The sequence below is a fragment of the Oryctolagus cuniculus genome, chromosome 13 (genome assembly GCF_051225735.1).
Source record: "Oryctolagus cuniculus isolate XC-2025 breed Fujian yellow rabbit chromosome 13, ASM5122573v1, whole genome shotgun sequence".
Taxonomy (NCBI): domain Eukaryota; kingdom Metazoa; phylum Chordata; class Mammalia; order Lagomorpha; family Leporidae; genus Oryctolagus; species Oryctolagus cuniculus.
Genome location: NC_142879.1, coordinates 105,600,460 through 105,617,879, shown reverse-complemented (window position 1 = coordinate 105,617,879; position 17,420 = coordinate 105,600,460). Strand labels below are relative to the sequence as shown.

At 42.6% G+C, this 17,420-nt stretch overlaps 1 protein-coding gene across 1 annotated transcript in view; it reads left to right on the top strand.

The window, feature by feature from the left end:
- MYO3A (myosin IIIA) overlaps positions 1–17,420 on the top strand; it is a 236,160-nt gene that overhangs the window by 184,315 nt on the left and 34,425 nt on the right. The window contains exons 24-30 of the mRNA XM_089312433.1: positions 494–573; positions 1,339–1,416; positions 4,442–4,647; positions 7,975–8,086; positions 10,313–10,475; positions 11,767–11,890; positions 15,578–16,376. Of these exons, the coding sequence (XP_089168559.1) occupies positions 494–573; positions 1,339–1,416; positions 4,442–4,647; positions 7,975–8,086; positions 10,313–10,475; positions 11,767–11,890; positions 15,578–16,376 (1,562 nt within the window). The remainder of the gene's footprint in view (positions 1–493; positions 574–1,338; positions 1,417–4,441; positions 4,648–7,974; positions 8,087–10,312; positions 10,476–11,766; positions 11,891–15,577; positions 16,377–17,420) is intronic.

Here is a 17,420-nt window from a genome sequence, read left to right as displayed (position 1 = left end):
AGTTGTGAACATTTGTGTAGGCCCTAGTGTGAAATCCGCATTCCTGAATGCTAGATTGAAAATGACCATTGTTCACACTTGATTTGCTTATAATCACTTCATGGGAATTCATGATCCACAGTTTTTTAAGGTCCATTGTAAAGTTTGTCCTGGGTTTAAGAAAATCTCAGATGTCATTTAGCACAAAATAATAAGCCAAGTTGCTCCCTTCACCATAGTCACCTCATAGCCTCTCACAACAGGAAATCCAACACTTCCCTCCATCTTTTCCAGTTTGCGAACTGGAGGGCTTTTTCTTGAATTTAAAATTTGTTGGAAATTTCCACATAATATTAGTATAGTACTAAATTCTCAATCAATAGTTAACCATGCACTTGAGTATGATGACTGTGGGGTTGATTGTGCACATCTTAACATTTAAGTAGATGGGGGAAAAAATCCTGCAGCCGTTGAGGACCTGAAAACGTGTTTTAGTTTTATCTGCATTCCGTAGGTAATCTGCTACATTCTAAAACCAAAAACAATGTGAACTATCAAATGAGGACTTCAGAAAAATCCGCCGACCTGACCAAGGTAAGAAAATACATTTTTGGTGGCTATGGTCTGAGACTCTAACCTTCACAATGGCAGTATTTGTGTGTGCCCAAAAGTGAGCAGCTTTTCCTTAACTTTTCTCCATTTGGTCTTTCTTTTCTTTTTAAATTGCTACTTATGTTATGTTATTGCTAGTGGTTAAAATAATCTCCATTTCTGATATATTCCTAACTCTTCTTTTGTAGTTATTTTTAAATGTTACACTAATACTAATAGAAATATGTTATGGAGGCCCGGAGATAGTCACATTCTACGCAAGGTCAGTTAAAATTCCAGTGAAACTGACAAAACAGATACCATAAAATAAGAATATCAAAGGCATCTTGCTGTTTTCAGTATTCAGATGCATAGACTGGGACAGGTGTTTGGCCTAACTGCCAAGATGGCAGTTAGGATGCCCAAATTCCATTTGCAGGTGCCTAAGTTCTGTGCCCACTTCCAGTCCCTGAGTCCAGCTTCCTGGGAGGTAGTCGTGATGGCTCAAGTAGTTGGGTCCCTGCCACCCACCTGGAAGACCTTGGTGGAATTCCTGGCTAACAGCTCCAGCCCCGGCTCAGCCCTGGCTATTGTGAGCACTGGGGAGTGAACCAACGGGTGGGAGCTCTCTCTTTGTCTCCTTGTTTCTTTTTCTCTCTCAATAAATAAATGCGTGTCCTCAGATAGCCTGAAGGAAAGAATCAGCTGCTCCCTTGAGAGCCTGAGTGCAGCAGGTACTGAAGGTCCTGTCTTCCTTGGTCTTCCTAGGGAGAAGCTGGAGAAGGACCCCGTCATGGCCGAGAAACAACCAACATGAAAACCCAAACCGTTGCCTCATATTTCAGAGTAAGCTGGGAAATTGTGATCTGTCATGACTAGAGATGTTATTTATCCTAAATGAGTTACAGATCAAAACCCCGTAGCCAATATCAGGGTGGATGCCACCAGCCGAAGAGAATGTCGCCTATATTGCATTCACTGTGTGATAGATTCAGGGTATGTTGGGGTGAAATATCAAGCAAACAGCGATTTGTTTACTTGATACATTGCCTGTAAAAATACTGCATCCCACATCAGGCTTCATGGGGTATTGGTTAGAATTTATCCATAGAACCAAATGCACTTCTACTAGAGATAAACCTAAGAGGACTTTAAGTGCAATGCTCTGATAACTACCAATTCTCCTTCCTGCTCCTGAAAGAGATGGGGTGAGGTTGGGTATACCTGCACGTGCATCACCCGAAAACCTGCAAGAAAACATAGAGCCTAGGTAGGATTGGGGTGAGGGAACAGTGACCAGGGAAACAATGCCACAGAGGAATCCACTTGGCACCGGACCCAGGCGCCTTCCTTCCTGGGATGATATGGGACAGAGGAAAGAAAAAGAAGCATTTGTTTTTCTCTTATCATTGGTTCTGGTTCTTTCTGATCTCTTCTGACATATTAACCAGCAACAAAAATGAAGGAAATACCACCAAAAACATGGGGATTATTAATGATGTAGTTTGATGTGGGAGAGAGAGAGGAAATTGGACCACATTTACTGTAAGTCTTCAGAGAATATATGCAGCTCTCTAACAGAATCAGGAAAGACTTTCTTAAAATGTATGAGCACTTGTATTAAAAACTCTTGAAGTCCTCGGCTCAAAGCAGACAGGGCTCGCTTAATCATCCTGCAGTAGTGCCTGGTACGTTTCTATGCTTAAAATCTCGGGCTGCTGTTACCTCCACTTCACATCAGATGTACAGTGAGGTGGAATCACTGACTGTTTACAGCCAGATTATTTCCTGCTTTTAAGTTAGTTATCCAGGACCATTATCATGCGACCATTGTTGGAGTGTGTGTTTAAACCTGATTAGTTCAACAAATAATCTCAATCTTTAAGCTGAAGTGAAAAACAATAGAAGATAATTCCACACAGTATGTAATGTTTTTGAAGGTTATTTTTCATCCCGCAGACAAGAGTGAACATGGTATAGTCCTATGCCTTTGTCCATGAGAAAAAACAACGCCTTAACTAATAGTAAGCACCTGCTCTGAAAGCCAGCCAACGCCAATCCACCCTTGGGTCACCAGTGCATGGCAGATGTTTGTGTGACTCACGGAGTGATGACTCACAGATTAATGTAATGAAAGAGGGCTCCAAAGCGGCAGGCCCAGCTGTTTGAGTCTCGGTGCCCAAGAGCAAGTCTTGCAAATGCAGTGCCTTGTTGACGGTCCCTGCTCAGTATTTGTTTTGCACTGGCTTTGTGCCTGGCAGCCTTTGTATTTCCAGCACAGAAAGAGATCTGTTCATTAATAGCCATCTATGTCCATGTATCCCTGCCAATAAACTATGATCCTGGTCCTTGAGGTGCCAGCTTTCTGGGATTCCACTTTTAGCTGGACTGTGATTATCCTAATATGTTGTATAGTATATTAGTTGTCCAGCAGTCAGCTACCGTTTTCATAAGGTGTTGGTGCAAGAATTTTCATATCTAGGTGATTAAAAAACACCCTTCTAAAATAAATAAGGAAAGTATGAAAATACCCCATAAATACATACAGTTGAAGTAGGCATATGGCCTAGCAGATCTTGGTTGCAACAGCTACGTCCTACATTGGAATACCTGGTTTCAGCTCCCAGCTCCACTCCTGATTCCAGCTCCCTGCTAATGTACAACCTGGAGAGGCAGTAGATGACACTTCAGATAACTGGGCTGCTACCACCCACATGGGAAAACTAGATTGAGCCCGCAGCTCTTGGCTTCATTCTGGCCCAGTCTTAGACACTGGGACATTTGGCAAGTGAGCCACTGAATGAGAGCTTGCTTTCTCACTCTCTCTCCTTCTCTCCCTCATAATCTCACTGCTTTTTAAAATTAAAAAAAGGTACAATTATTAAATGTTAATCAAAATTTTTAAAAACTTATGGATATAAAAATGTTAACTAACTCATTGAATACATGTATTGAATTATCACATAAATATGTATGATCAATTTCTTAATTTTTTAAAAAGGATGATGAAATTAGAGCAGATGAGAATAAATGGATACTGCTTTGCATTTTGTTTTATATCTGTATCCTATATAGTAAAATCTTTTTATTTCTCTGTCATTTCTTTTTTAAAATAGTTTAAATCTATTTTTAATTTTTTTTTGTTTATTTACTTAAGAGACAGAGAGAGAGAGAGAACAAGAGCAAGCTGACCTCTACTGTTTCATTCCCCAAATGCTTGCAATATCTCTGGGCCAGGCCAAAGGCCAAAGCCAGGAACTCAGTCCACATCTCCCATGTGGTTGGCAAGGACCCAATTACTTGAACCATCAAATGCTAACTCCCAGGCTCTGCATTTGCAGGAAGCTGGAGTCAATAGGATCCAGAGCCAGGAGTCAACCCCAAGCACTCCAGTGTGGGACACAGGCACCTTAACCACCCCCCTCTTTATTTTAAACTTGGTGATGATTCTTACTGTGATTAAAGTATTTACTTGTGTGTTTTCCATAAAGAAAGAGTTGGACAAAGACATTAGTGTATGAGTTGGATTTGATTGTGTGCTTAAATATTGTAATTTGGCAAGTTTGCCAAAGAGGATGTAATTACTTACAAATAATATAGAAAACATTTTTATCTATGAAGTAAACCCAACTTAAGAGTTTATAGGCAAACTCTTATTAGCTAACTTCATAGTTATCGCCTCTATATTTTTATAAATCTAACTTTTAAAATATACTCTAACTCAGATTTCCATTAAATCGGATTTCCCTCCATTTACTGTGATTAGTGTGAGCATTTGTAACGTCCATTACTCAAGTTTTATTCTTATAGTAAAAGGCTTGTGTGTTTTTGTATGCTACACAGAGAAGTTTATTTTTGTTGCAAATTACAGTATTCCCTGATGGATTTGTTATCTAAAATGGTAGTGGGCCAGCCTCATTTTGTCCGTTGCATCAAACCAAACAATGAACGTCAAGCAAGAAAATACGACAAAGACAAAGTTTTGCTGCAGCTTCGCTACACAGGAATCCTGGAAACAGCAAGAATTCGAAGGCAAGGGTACTCGCATCGCATACTTTTTGCCAACTTTATCAAGCGGTACGTGGATTTCTTTCTCAGTTTCCATGGTATGATTTGAAAACAAATTCTTCAGAAGAATTGGAGGAAGGAAAGTAGAAAATTATATAGGTGTTTGGGAAGGAGGCATTTTGTTCACGCAAATGACTGAGGATGGAGAAGGCACTCTTAGTTGAGGCTGGAAAACCATCGCCAGCTCCCCTAAGTGGTAGCCTAGGACATACGTCGGAGGTGTCCAGTCGAGAGGCCTGAGCTTCTGCATTGAGAAATTGAAGAGTCTGGGCTCTCGTTCTAGCTCTGCCACTCATTAACTGACCTCAGCCTGTACCAGTGATCCTTGAAAAAGGCACTGGGCAAGGCTTCGAGGCATTTTTGGTGGCCATACGTCGGGGAGGGATGCTCCTGGCACCCAGTGAGTAGAAGCCATGGATGTTGGTGACCATTTATTCTGCAGGTGCAGGAGAGCCCAACCTGAATGTAAACAGGACTGTGGCTGAGAAACCCTGGTCTGGATTGCAACTTCCTTTTCCTCATCTACTCAGTCTGCCATGACTACCCCCTTGGGATTGTCACAATGATCAAATGGTAGATTGTCAGGGCAAGCGTTTAGCCCAGTGGTTAGGATCCTGCTTGGGATTCCCACACCCGTACAGAATGTGTGGTTCCAGTCCCATTTCAAAAATAATTGCAATGTTATAACTTGGACTCTAAGGAGAACTAAACCTTTTGTCTAGATGATATTGTTGAAGTCCTGTGCAATTATACAGTGGCAGATTGATCCATGATATGTAAGGGGTGAGGAGGGGCACTAAATATATAGAGAATACATGAATAGCTGTTCTGAATACTGGCAGTTCTAGAGAGAAAAGATTAAACCTTTTCTCTGTCACTAATTTGAAAGCTTTTGCCCAAATTGGCATAGACTTTTAGAGAAGCAGGCCATTTGCGGAGGTCTTGTGGAGGTGTAAATAGGACTCAAAGAACCTCCCTCTGTTTTGCCTCAGCCTTTAACCGGCCCTTCTCTTCCAGTCTAAAACGCCTCTGACTCTTTGTCTGTTCTGTTGCCAGTTAACTCTTGTTTTATGACAAAGAAACGATCTTAAAAAGATGCCCAACATGAACTTCACACACAACCCTTACACTAAGAAGCCACCATAGTTAGCTCCATTTTCTCACTAGGCGCTTATATGGTTTGACTGTTACATTTCCAGAAGTTCATGGAAAATGAGCCCAAAAATTATTTTATTTAAAAAAAATTTAAATCCATTCATAGCTTTTTGTAATAGTCATTTTCCACTTTCTTTATTTTAAAGATTTATTTACTTATTTGAAAGGCAGGGTGACAGAGAGGGGGAGACAGGGAGAAGGAGAGAGGGATGGAGAAAGAAAGGGAGAGAGGGAGAGGGGGAGAGAGGAAGAGAGGGAGAGATCTTTTATCTGCTAGTTCACTTCCCAAATGGCCACTGGTTCACTCCCTAAAGGGCTGTGCCAGGCTGAAGCCAGGAACCAACAACTCCATCCACAACTCTCATGTAGGTGTCAGGGGCCCAAGTACTCAGGCCATCTTCTGCTGCCTTCCCAGGCACATTGGCAGGAAGCTGGATGGAAAGCAGAGCAGCTGGGACTTGAATCAGCAGCACTCCATTTGAACTAAACACTGGTCCCTCCACTGACTGTAGAAGACCCCTTGTATGCATGGATTTCACAAATTCTCCCCTAGAGTCTTTTCATTTACATTTATCTTTTAATTTCTCTTTCCATGAACTTGCTGAAGTCCCCTCATAGAACCAGAACTTCTGAAGGCAGTAGTAGAATAGGAAATACTCATGCCTTGAAGTCAGCTGGTGTGAATCCCTTTCTGTCACTTTATTACATGTGTGACCTTGTTCAGAGTTATTTCCTGTACATTTCAAGATGTACTTTTCTTGGCTGGCAGTGTGGTGTAGTAGATTAGGCCTCCACCTGTGGCACTGGCATCCTATATGGGCTCCAGTTTGAGTCCCAGCTATTCCACTTCCAACACTTCCGATCCAACTCCCTGCTAATGCACCTGGGAAAGCAATGAAAGATGGCCCAAGTGCTGGGGCCCCTGCACCCACATGGGAGACCCAGAGGAAGCTCCTGGCTCCTGGCTTCAGGTCCACACAGCTCTAGCCATTGCAGTCCTTTGGGGAGTAAACCAGCAGATGGAAGACCTCTCTGTCTCTCCCTCTCTCTGTCTGTAACTCCACCTCTCAAAAATAAATAAATAAATAAATAAAATCTTTTAGAAATCCTGAATATAATGTTTCAAAAAAGATGTACTTTTCCTCATCTGCAAATAAGAATGATAATAATATTATCCATTTGATATGTGTTTTTGAGCACTAGATGGGATCATATATAAATGTATTTCAAACTGATTTTTCTTCCTTTCATTCACTTCCTTCTCCAGTAATCTTCGTGGTTCTGCCTGAGGGCCTCATGGCTTCTTTCAATTCTTTCCTGCATGAACCTTTTCCTTTTTTTTTTTTTTTTTTTTTTTTTTTTTTTTTGACAGGCAGAGTGGACAGTGAGAGAGAAAGACAGAGAGAAAGGTCTTCCTTTTCTGTTGGTTCACCCTCCAATGGCTGCCGCGGCCGGCGCACCACGCTGATCCGAAGCCAGGAGCCAGGTGCTTCTCCTGGTCACCCAATGGGTGCAGGGCCCAAGCACTTGGGTCATCCTCCACTGCACTCCCGGGCCACAGCAGAGAGCTGGCCTGGAAGAGGGGCAACCGGGACAGAATCCAGCGCCCCGACCAGGACTAGAACCCGGTGTGCCGGCGCCGCTAGGCGGAGGATTAGCCTAGTGAGCCGCGGCACCGGCCGAACCTTTTCCTTTTATAGATGAATTAAATCAATAGAGAAAAATTTCCAGTGAGAGACTTCGAGTAACTCAAGAGCTCAACGCTGATGGAAGATATGTGTCCGGTGGTGGGAAGATTGGGTAGAATTAGATCAGTTTCCAGGTTTTGTGTGACTGTGGAAGAGAAACAGAAACTCCCCCTCTACTTCCTCGCTGCAGCCCCCTGCTTTTAGCCCCAGGGAAAGGTTGCTTTGTCTATGTTTTGTTTTCCAACGTTAGAGTTTTGCAGAGGGTTCAGTATTGAAAACCCATCAGGACAGGGAAGAGCGCAGCACTGAGATTTCTACAATGGCCTCGTCTGGAACTGATTCACCCCAGAGCTTCTCTGAGAACACTTGAAGCACCCCAGTGTCGGGTCCAAGGTTCTCTACCGCACCCCAACACAAAGCTTTCCAGGGCTCACCAGGCCACTAGATTATCAGACCTCTGCACAAGTCTAACTGGCCCTGCTCCCATTTCCAGGTACTATGTTCTCTGCTACAAGTCCAGCGAAGAGCCCCCGGTGAGTCCCGACACCTGTGCTACCATTTTGGAAAAAGCTGGTCTCGATAACTGGGCTCTTGGAAAAACAAAGGTAATGTTTTCATGAAGTTTTTGTGAGAGAAATGAACAATCACGCTGCATTTACTGAGATTTAGAACATTTCACAATGATGGAAAATAGGATGGATTTTTATGTTGCAGAGTCTCCAGCTTTAAATAAGGAAATAATAAATTCATAAAGATTTATTTCTTCTTAAACCTGCAGCACAGTTGCTTTTCATAAAAGTTTAAGAAACAAGAGAACAATTTATCTCAAAGGTTTATCCAAGAACAAGGTAAACTTGATAATGTACATACTTTACATCAAACACTATTGAAAACAGACTGATGCACTTTCTCTATTTTATCACCACCAAAAATAGTCCAAAAGCTGTAGAGGATTATAGTGATCCAATAGGATTCCTGTTTTGTTTTGTTTTGTTTTGTTTTTCCTAATTCTTAAACCTACCTCTCCAATGAACTTGAAGTTTAGGTGGGGTAAAATATTCCCCATTAACTACTGGATGTGCTATGTGTGTATATTGCTGTGTTTGCCTTAGCCTTGAGAACCTGTGAGATCTTAGCTTCTTTAATAATCCCCTGGAGAATAAAGTAAAAAAGCATAGCCTGCCTTGAATATAGAAGTAAGGCAGTTGTCTGGGTGGAGAAAGGATGCATCAGGCCTCAGGATTTCCTCCTAGCATCACAGTGTGGGGATAGGAAATAAACAGCAGATTGGGTTGCTTATTCATAGCATATCAGGGCCACTTCATGTTTCATAGGGAGTGCAAGGAAAGGTGCCAGGCTCAAGTGAAGAGATGCTCACACATGAACCATGGAAGAGTAACTGCGTGGGCCACACCATAGAAGTAAACTGAAACAGACTTCCACATTTGCCAGGAAATTGATAGGACTTGGGTCTTCGGTGTGAGAAGCATGGGCAAGAATTTTCATAATGCCCAGATGAGCAGTTAGTCCTGTAACAATTTGAGGGCTAAAGAAACAAAGTCTGTTAGACCCAGTGTCCTACATATTCGGGAATCCAAATTTACTTTAGGATTTCGTGCTGGGAGACTCTGGGCATTAAAAAGACATGTAATTGAGTCACGCCATTCTCTGGTAGAAATTCACAAAGTGAATTCCAATCAAAGGAATTTCAGGACAAGGGTTTGCAACACACGCCTAACATCAAATGGAGTTTTAACTCATAAAAAAAGCCCTTTGCATTCCAGTTCTGCATGGTATTTAAGTAGCATTTTAAAACTATTTGTCTTTCCCCACTTCACCTTTTCCATTCATTAACATGGATAAAAAGTATTTAATATAAAAGCATTTCTAATGCCATGCCAAAAAAAGATGACCTTTTTAAACAAGATTGAATTTTAAATGAATTGTCAACAGCAGAATGGACTAAATATATTAACATCTAGAGTCCTGTAGAAATTAAAATTGAATTCATCAAAATCTCTAATGCTAAACTGTTTGCCTCTGGTGCCAAGCTTTCAAGTAATGGAACACTGAGAGAATTCTGCATTCCCATGACTCAAACATAACATTTGAATTTGAATCTTGATGGATTCAATAAACTCTTTGAGGTGACTTTTATTAGCAAATGTAGCAATTAAAGGAAAAAACAGGTAAGTGACTCCTTGGGTGGGGGATGTGAACCAGAGCTGAGACTTTAGGATGAGAACATTGTGTAGGCTGATTTGAGAATGATCGGTCAGACCTCCATTTCTATGACTGAGAAAGCTGTTAACTGCATCTGCCTGGGCCTCTGGCTGCCTTATTCCCTCCACTGCCTCCACTCTGAGCCCACGGCAGGCACAACTGCATCATAGAACTTGATCCACGCTTAAGGAATGAACTAATACAGCTATAACCATCCAGAGTCTTACCAGTGTATTTGTAATGCTTTTACATTTAGGATAAATCATTGTCTTTGAAAAATGAACGCATAAAAATTAGCTCAGACTATCTGAGGCTAAAATGACTGAAAGAGCTTAAACACCCTGCACTCTTACTGGTTCATCCAACAACCTGAAAATTCCTTGCTATGAATAAGCAACCTGATTGGTACCTTCTGTTCTTTGCAAAGAAGGGTTTAAATCAAGCAGCAAAATCAGTGCTGTCCTAACGACTTAGAAGCCAAAACAGCCAAAGGCAGTGATTTCCAAAACCTCAAACGATTTAGAGCACTCCCTCACATCTGGGTTCCATGTTTTGTGTTTTACTTGTGTTTTATTTATTTATTTGTGCTTTACTTCACTTCCTTTAAGGTGTTTCTTAAATATTACCATGTGGAACAGTTAAACCTAATGCGAAAGGAAGCCATCGACAAGCTGATTTTGATTCAAGCCTGTGTCAGAGCTTTCCTGGGTTCAAGAAGATACAAAAAATTCCAGGAGAAAAGGAAAGAAAGTGCCATCGTCCTACAGTCAGGTACCCACCCACAGTCTCACAGTGTACTGCTCGGATATGGGTGTGAGATCAGATCTTAGAAGACCTCTGATACACAGACCCCCAGCTTCTCTGTAGCCGTGTATTTCTTCCCAGATGCTGTGGCCTTGAGACTTCACAGCAGTGATTGACACTTTTAATATCTGAATATTCAATAAAACTGTATTTACCTTTTGAATAACAATTTGTTTTCAATATAATCATTTTAAAATTATCTGTCAAGGATGAATGAAACGTAATTGACCTATTGTGCGAGATAAGACAAGCAATTGAATTCATTGAAATCACAAGAATCATACTATTATAATTCATTGGGCAATAAAATGTTTCCTACTTTATTCCAAAGGTTATAATTTTTGACAACTCAATTAAGTCTATTTTGTTAAAGGGCACCTGTTTCTTTCCATTAACTATAGGGAAAAATATTATAATACGATAATATTTATGAAAGTGTTTTTCATGGCTCATGTGGCAGAGAAGTGTGACCTCAGGTGAAGTCAGGCTGTTTACAGTCTTTTGTTCATTCTACTTAGCTAAAGTTTTCTGTGTTTTTCTGAACAACTTACCATGTGTTCCACTACAGGACACCGTCCTGACATAGGGACTATCAGGAAATACAGATGGGTTCTGTGTTACCTTGCAGAAATTAAGACGAGAAAATTAATTTAAGTTGTGAAATATGTCTGGCCCCAACAATAATTGGATAAAATGTCCCAAATTTAAACAAGGCTAATTCAAAAAGTTTATGGAAAATGGAATAATTAGGGGCAAAAAATTTTAGAGATCCATGCAGAGTCTTTTCATTATATACCATTTTCCACGAGCCCTTGGAAGACCCCTAGAATGAGTGGATTTCCTAAGGTTGGGCATCAAAGTACACTTATCTTTTCATTTCACTTTCGATGAACTTTTTGAAGTACCCTCATACTTACATAACAAGGGCTTTATCCCTGGAAGAGCTTAATGTAGTAAAAAGGAAAATAATTATTGGTCGAGTTTACGCAAATGAAGCATACTTTGTCACCAACTGCACTCGTCTCCATCATCTCACTGCTCCTCAGTATGAAAGATAGGCTAGTTACACTACTGCTATAGCTTGCCATCTAGAAGAGTCTTCTTAATGAATCCCATTTTTATAAACCTGGTCTACTTGGCATCCTTAATTTCATTTGCCTCTTCAACATTCATGGGAAAAACCATTTGTTTCTGCTGGCTAAAGGAATGTTGTTTTATTTCTCAGGATTAACACTGCTCTGGGCCTTGTATATTTCAGTGGCAAGAGGACATCTGGTCAGGAAACAGAGGAGAGAGATTGTCAACGGAAAACATACAGCAGTGACCACCATCCAGACTTGTGACCAGGAGTTTGACTACAGGAAAAACTTTAGAAATAAAAGGTACAACGATGCGCATTCTTGCATCATCTTGATGTACTGGTTTTCCAAATCTATCAGGTTGTGCAAAAATGTCCCCAGTCTTTCTCATATCTTACTCAGCTCCTGACACTGATACAGCCAATGTCCATGAACACCTGGGGCCTTCTTGGGATCCTCTCCTCTCTCCTCTCTCTTCTCTCCTCTCTCTTCTCTCCTCTCCTCTCCTCTCCTCTCCTCTCCTCTCCTCTCCTTCTCTCTTCTCTTCTCTTCTCTTCTCTTCTCTTCTCTTCTCTTCTCTCTCTTCTCTTCTCTTCTCTTCTCTTCTCTTCTCTTCTCTTCTCTTCTCTCTCTTCTATTCTCTCTCTTCTCTTCTCTTCTCTTCTCTTCTCTTCTCTCTCTTCTCTTCTCTCTCTTCTATTCTCTCTCTTCTCTTCTCTTCTCTTCTGTTTTCAAACATTTATTTTATTTATTTGAAGGGCAGAGTTACAGAGAGAAGGAAAGAGAGGGATCTTCCAGCCACTGGTTCACTCCCCAGATGACCATAACAGCCAGGGCTGGATCAAGCCAAAGCCAGGAGCCAGGAACCCCATCCAGGTCTCCCATGTGGGTGCAGAAGCCCAAGCACTTGGGCCATCTTCCACTGCTTTTCCAGGTACATTAGCAGGAAGCTGGATGAGAAGTGGAGCAGCCAGCACTGGAACAAGTGTTCATATGGGATGCCAGTGTCACAGGTAGCAGCTTAACCTGCCGATGCTGAGTTCCTTTTCTGTTTGGGAACTTGGGTAGATTCTCATTCTGATGACCCCATTTTCCTTCTCAAGTTTTTCTTCCTTGGCTTCTCTTAGGCTTTTATCCACAGCACTGCTCCCAACGCTGAGTGCCCTTAGCTTATATATCCTCCACTCCCCACATTTAAATCCTATTCCACATCTAAATCACATCTCTGGGAACCTCTCGTTCATTCCCATGGCCATTATAGCCAATATGCCCTTGACCTTTAACAGCATCTCCAGCTGTTCTTCCTTCTTCCGAGCCATCAGATCTGTCTTTCCAGGCTTGTGTTCGCAGATCCACTTGAATTTACCGTGGAAAGTAGGGATAGACAGATCAGTGAGACAAAATTCTAATGCTCTTATCACTCACAGTATCGTGGGAGAAAGTATACATGACCAATAAGTAGATGATTCTAGTGATATAGGTTAGCTAACATGCAAGGATACAGTCAGGCCAAACAGGTGGGGACCTTGCCTTTTTGGGTAGGGATTATGGGAAGGGAACAAGACCTGGATTGTGTACAAGTGGTGAACAGTGAACTGATTAAAAGATGAGTAAGTGGCTCTCTGGGAGGTAAAGATCATTCCAGCCCCAACCCCAGTCCCTTGTCTTGAACATCAGAACTGGCCATGGGGAGAGTTAAAGAATGGGACAGCAGAGGAAGTGGCCTGCTTCTCTCCCCACACACCCACCACTGCCTGGTCCTCCTGCCAAGAGTGGTCTCCTAGCTGGTTTCAGGACCACCTCTTCCCTCTCACCCACACTCACCATGTGTCACTAGTTTCCCTGTTTGACAAGCATGAATGTTATGTACTCTTTTGAGTTTTTTTGTGTGTGTGTGTATAAACTTAGAGGCCTACATACACAAAGTGTTCATGGAAAATTTATGTTATGAAAAACTCTGCATGAGTTACAAGTTTTTTCTTGCACCAAAATAAACCTTTCTTTTAAGTTCCCTTTCCTACCAGCTGTTTGAAGTATCTTCCAGTGGTCTTTGCCTACAAGGATCCAAATAATTTGCTTCTTTTTTTTGAAGATACATTTATTTATCATAAAGACAGAGTGACAGAGAGAGAGGGAAAAACAGAAAGAGATCTTCCATTGATGAGTCACTCCCTCAAATGGCTACAGCAGTGGTTGTCAGGAGACTAGAGCTCCATCCGGGTCTCCCACATGGCTGACAAGTACTCAAGTACTTGGGGCCTCATCTGCTACCTTCCAGGTGCATTGGCAGGACGCTGGATTGGAAGCACAGAGCCATGGGGACTCAAATCTGGGTATCCAATTTAAGGTGTGAGTATCCCAAGAGGAAGCCTAAACCACCGCACCAGGACGCCCACCCTGATTTGTTTATTTTTGTTGCTGGTTGTAGAATAGTCCATCAAACTTCAGAACGACTGTGTGCCTGCCACGGGAGCAGGAGGTGATGCTGCCTGTGACTACATCAAGAGTCAGAGAAAAATATTAACTGGTTGCAGATGGAAGAAAGCGTGACTGGTTTTATTCCTCCCAGAAATTACCACTTCTGTACTTTGAATTATTGCTTGTAGACTTTATAATTAACAAGGAAGTGTGATGTTTCATTAGATACTCGTTTGCTACCATCTTTTTCCAGAGAGACACCAGGATTAGCTCTCAAGTTAGCAGACATAAAGAACCTAATCCATACAGGATCTGCTTCAAGGCATAGGAGTGTGTACAAGAGAGAAGAGAGATCTTCCATCTGCCGGTTCACTCCTCCAAATAGCCACAATGGCTGGGAGCTGGGCCAGGCCGAGGCCAGGAGCCTACAGCTTCATCCAGATCTCCCAGATGGGTGGCAGGGACTCAAGGTCTTGAGCTATCCATCCTCTGCTGCTTTCCCAGACACATTAGCAGGGACCTGGATCAGAAGTGGAACAGGCAGGATTGAACCGGTGCTCATGTCAGATGCCTGCGTTACAGGTGCTGGCTTAACCTGCTGTACCACAATACCAGCCCCCAGGTGTGATTTCTTTACTCCATCTGAACTGTGTTGCTGCAGTTAGAGTTCTGTCTTTGGCTAGAAAAAAAAATTAGAAAGTATAGTAAACATCTTCAGGTTAAGGGGAAAGATATTGGCAAAGGAACAACTCATTACGTGATCATCAGCTGTGGCAAGGACAGTCTCTTTCCTTTAATTTTGAAAGATATTTCCTGTGATAAGACGTGCAGTGCTTATTAAAGTACAGTGCATCAGCCTAGTAAACACACCTGCTCACTGATCTCACTCTAGGCTGTACTTTCCCCAGCGTCTTCTCACTGTAAGTTCTTTGCTTTGAAAACATATATTTGAAGGGACTAAATTCCTAGAATTTTTAAAATTAGGCTTGAGTTTTCTTTTGTAATGCTTATTTATCTATTTGTATTTATTTGAAAGGCAGAGAGAGAGAGAGAGGAATCTTCCGTTTGCTGGTTCACTCCCCAGATGCCCACAATAACCAGGCCTGGGCCAGGCTGAAGCCAGGATCCTGGAACTCCACCCAGGTCTCCCACATGCATGGAAGGGGCCCAAGTACTTGAGCCATCACCTGCTGGCTCCTAGGATGTGCATTAGCAGGAAGCTGGATCAGAGGCAGAGGAGCTGGGACTTAAACCAGTATCTGATAAGCACTGCACCATAGCCCAAATTCCAAAAAGTTTGTTACCTCATTAAATGAAAATATAGTGCTTCCCATGCTGGGACGTTTCTCATTCTGAATGAAAACTGGTTTTCTCCTTACTTGCATGGCCTTCACGGTTTGGGTTAGAGAAAACATTTTGGGAAACCCTTAGGTCATGTGACTTGATAACTTTTTATTTTGGAATTTCTATGTTCCTTTTGCTTTTTTGCCAGCAATAGGTTGCACATAGCTATGGCCAGGAGGAGTGCTAAGCTCCAGTTCCCTGTCATATATGCAGATGTGTTTTTCACAGGGAATCTTTCGGGATGAAACAAGCAGAGGACACAGTCTTTTCTGAGGAACCCGCCATCCCAGCGCCACGTGAGAGAGGGCCCGCGTCTCTAGTGACAACCTCCACGTTCAGAGCCCAGGAGGAGGCCACCAATGCCGGGGAGCAAAGCAACAGAGGATCTCCAACTCAGAACAAAATGCAGAGTGCGTGTGGGGAAGAGGCTAAGCGAGAGTCATACGTCACAGGAAACCTCAGCCCCAAACAGAACATCAGAGACCAGGAAGAGATCGGCCAGCCCAGGAGGGCAGAGAGAGAGGGCGCCGAGATGCAGAATCTCTCTCGGAGGTTCGCAGAGGATGGGAATGTAGAAGACTCAAAGGCAGCACAGGTGCAGAGAAAGGGCGCACAGGACGTGTCGAGCTACCCAAGGCTTGGGCCAGCCGGGAGTGAGACAACTTTGGAAGCTACTCCCAGCCAAAGGCCTCTGTATCAAAACACAGAGAGCGAGGAGAGACTCTGCCAGAGGCATGGGACAGCCCAGGAGGCACAGGCAGAACCAGCAGCCCAGACCCAGGAGGCAGACCGAGCGGCCATGTTCATTCAGAGCAGATACCGTGGCTACAAGAGAAGGCAGCAGGTCCACAGGGGCAGGGCGTCCCCTCCTGGGAGCCCAAAGGCTGAAGGAGCAAGGAGCACTCACAACCTGTATTCCTCTTCCACAAAGTGTGGGGAGTCCTGCAGCACCAAGACCAAAGAGGGCAAAGACGCAAAAGCAGTGTCAGAGAAAGCAGCCTGGGATGTGGTCACCTTCTCAAAACAGGTCTGTCGCGTGAGAAGCTTCATTTAGGATTAGACATTCCGCTCCCGCTGTCTCTCCTTCCCTAAGAGGACTTCAGAAAGTCTGCGGGAAATGGATTTAAAGCATAAATCTATTTTAGTGCAAAAAAAAAATCTGAAAGCCATACATAGTTTTAGCATAATCTGTATTATTAATGAACTTTTTAAAGATTCCTCCTCATAGACATGGACCTTAATACATGTCTGCATCAAATTAAACTTATCCTTGAGGTGGGTGTTTGGCCTAGATGTTAAGACAGCTATATCCCGTATCATAGTACCTGAGTTCTAATCCCAGCTCTGGCTCCTGCCCCCAGGTTCCTGCTAATGCAAACCCTGGGAAGCAGAGGTGACTGCTCACGTAGTTAGATCCCTGCCAACCATGTGAGAGACTTGGATTGCAGGTCTCTGGCTTTGGCAGGCACTTGGGGAGTGAACCAGCAGATGGGAGCACTCTCTCTCTCTTTCTCTCTCTCTACATCCCAAATAAACAATAATAAAATTATTTGAAATAAACTTATCTTTAAATTCCATTTCCCATGAACTTTTAGATGGACTCTTGAACTTTCTCTTGGGTAAAATGAAAGTTTTAACTAGACAGCCTCTAAAACCCACGCATCAGTGGTCGTCAGTGGTGTAGGAACTAACGGAAGATCAGGTCACGGGAGGTTCCTCTAACACCCCTGGCCCTGAACTCTGCTCCGTGTATCTGTGGCTGCTTGGCCCACGAGGAGGCCACATAACTGTTGCCAAACCCCATCTCAGTGCTGGAGTCATGGCTCAGGCTTCTCCAACTTCCAGCTGTCCTGGAGTTCTGCATGATTAACCTACCTAGCTCCATTCTGCCATTGAGTAACTTACCTAGCCCTGTTCTGTCGTTGACTAACTTACCTATTCTTTATATATTCTTATATATTCTTACCTGTTCTTTATATATATATATATAAACTTTATATATATATAAATATATATATATATAAAACTTCCTGCTAATGTACATCCTGGGAGGGAATGGAAGATGGTCCAA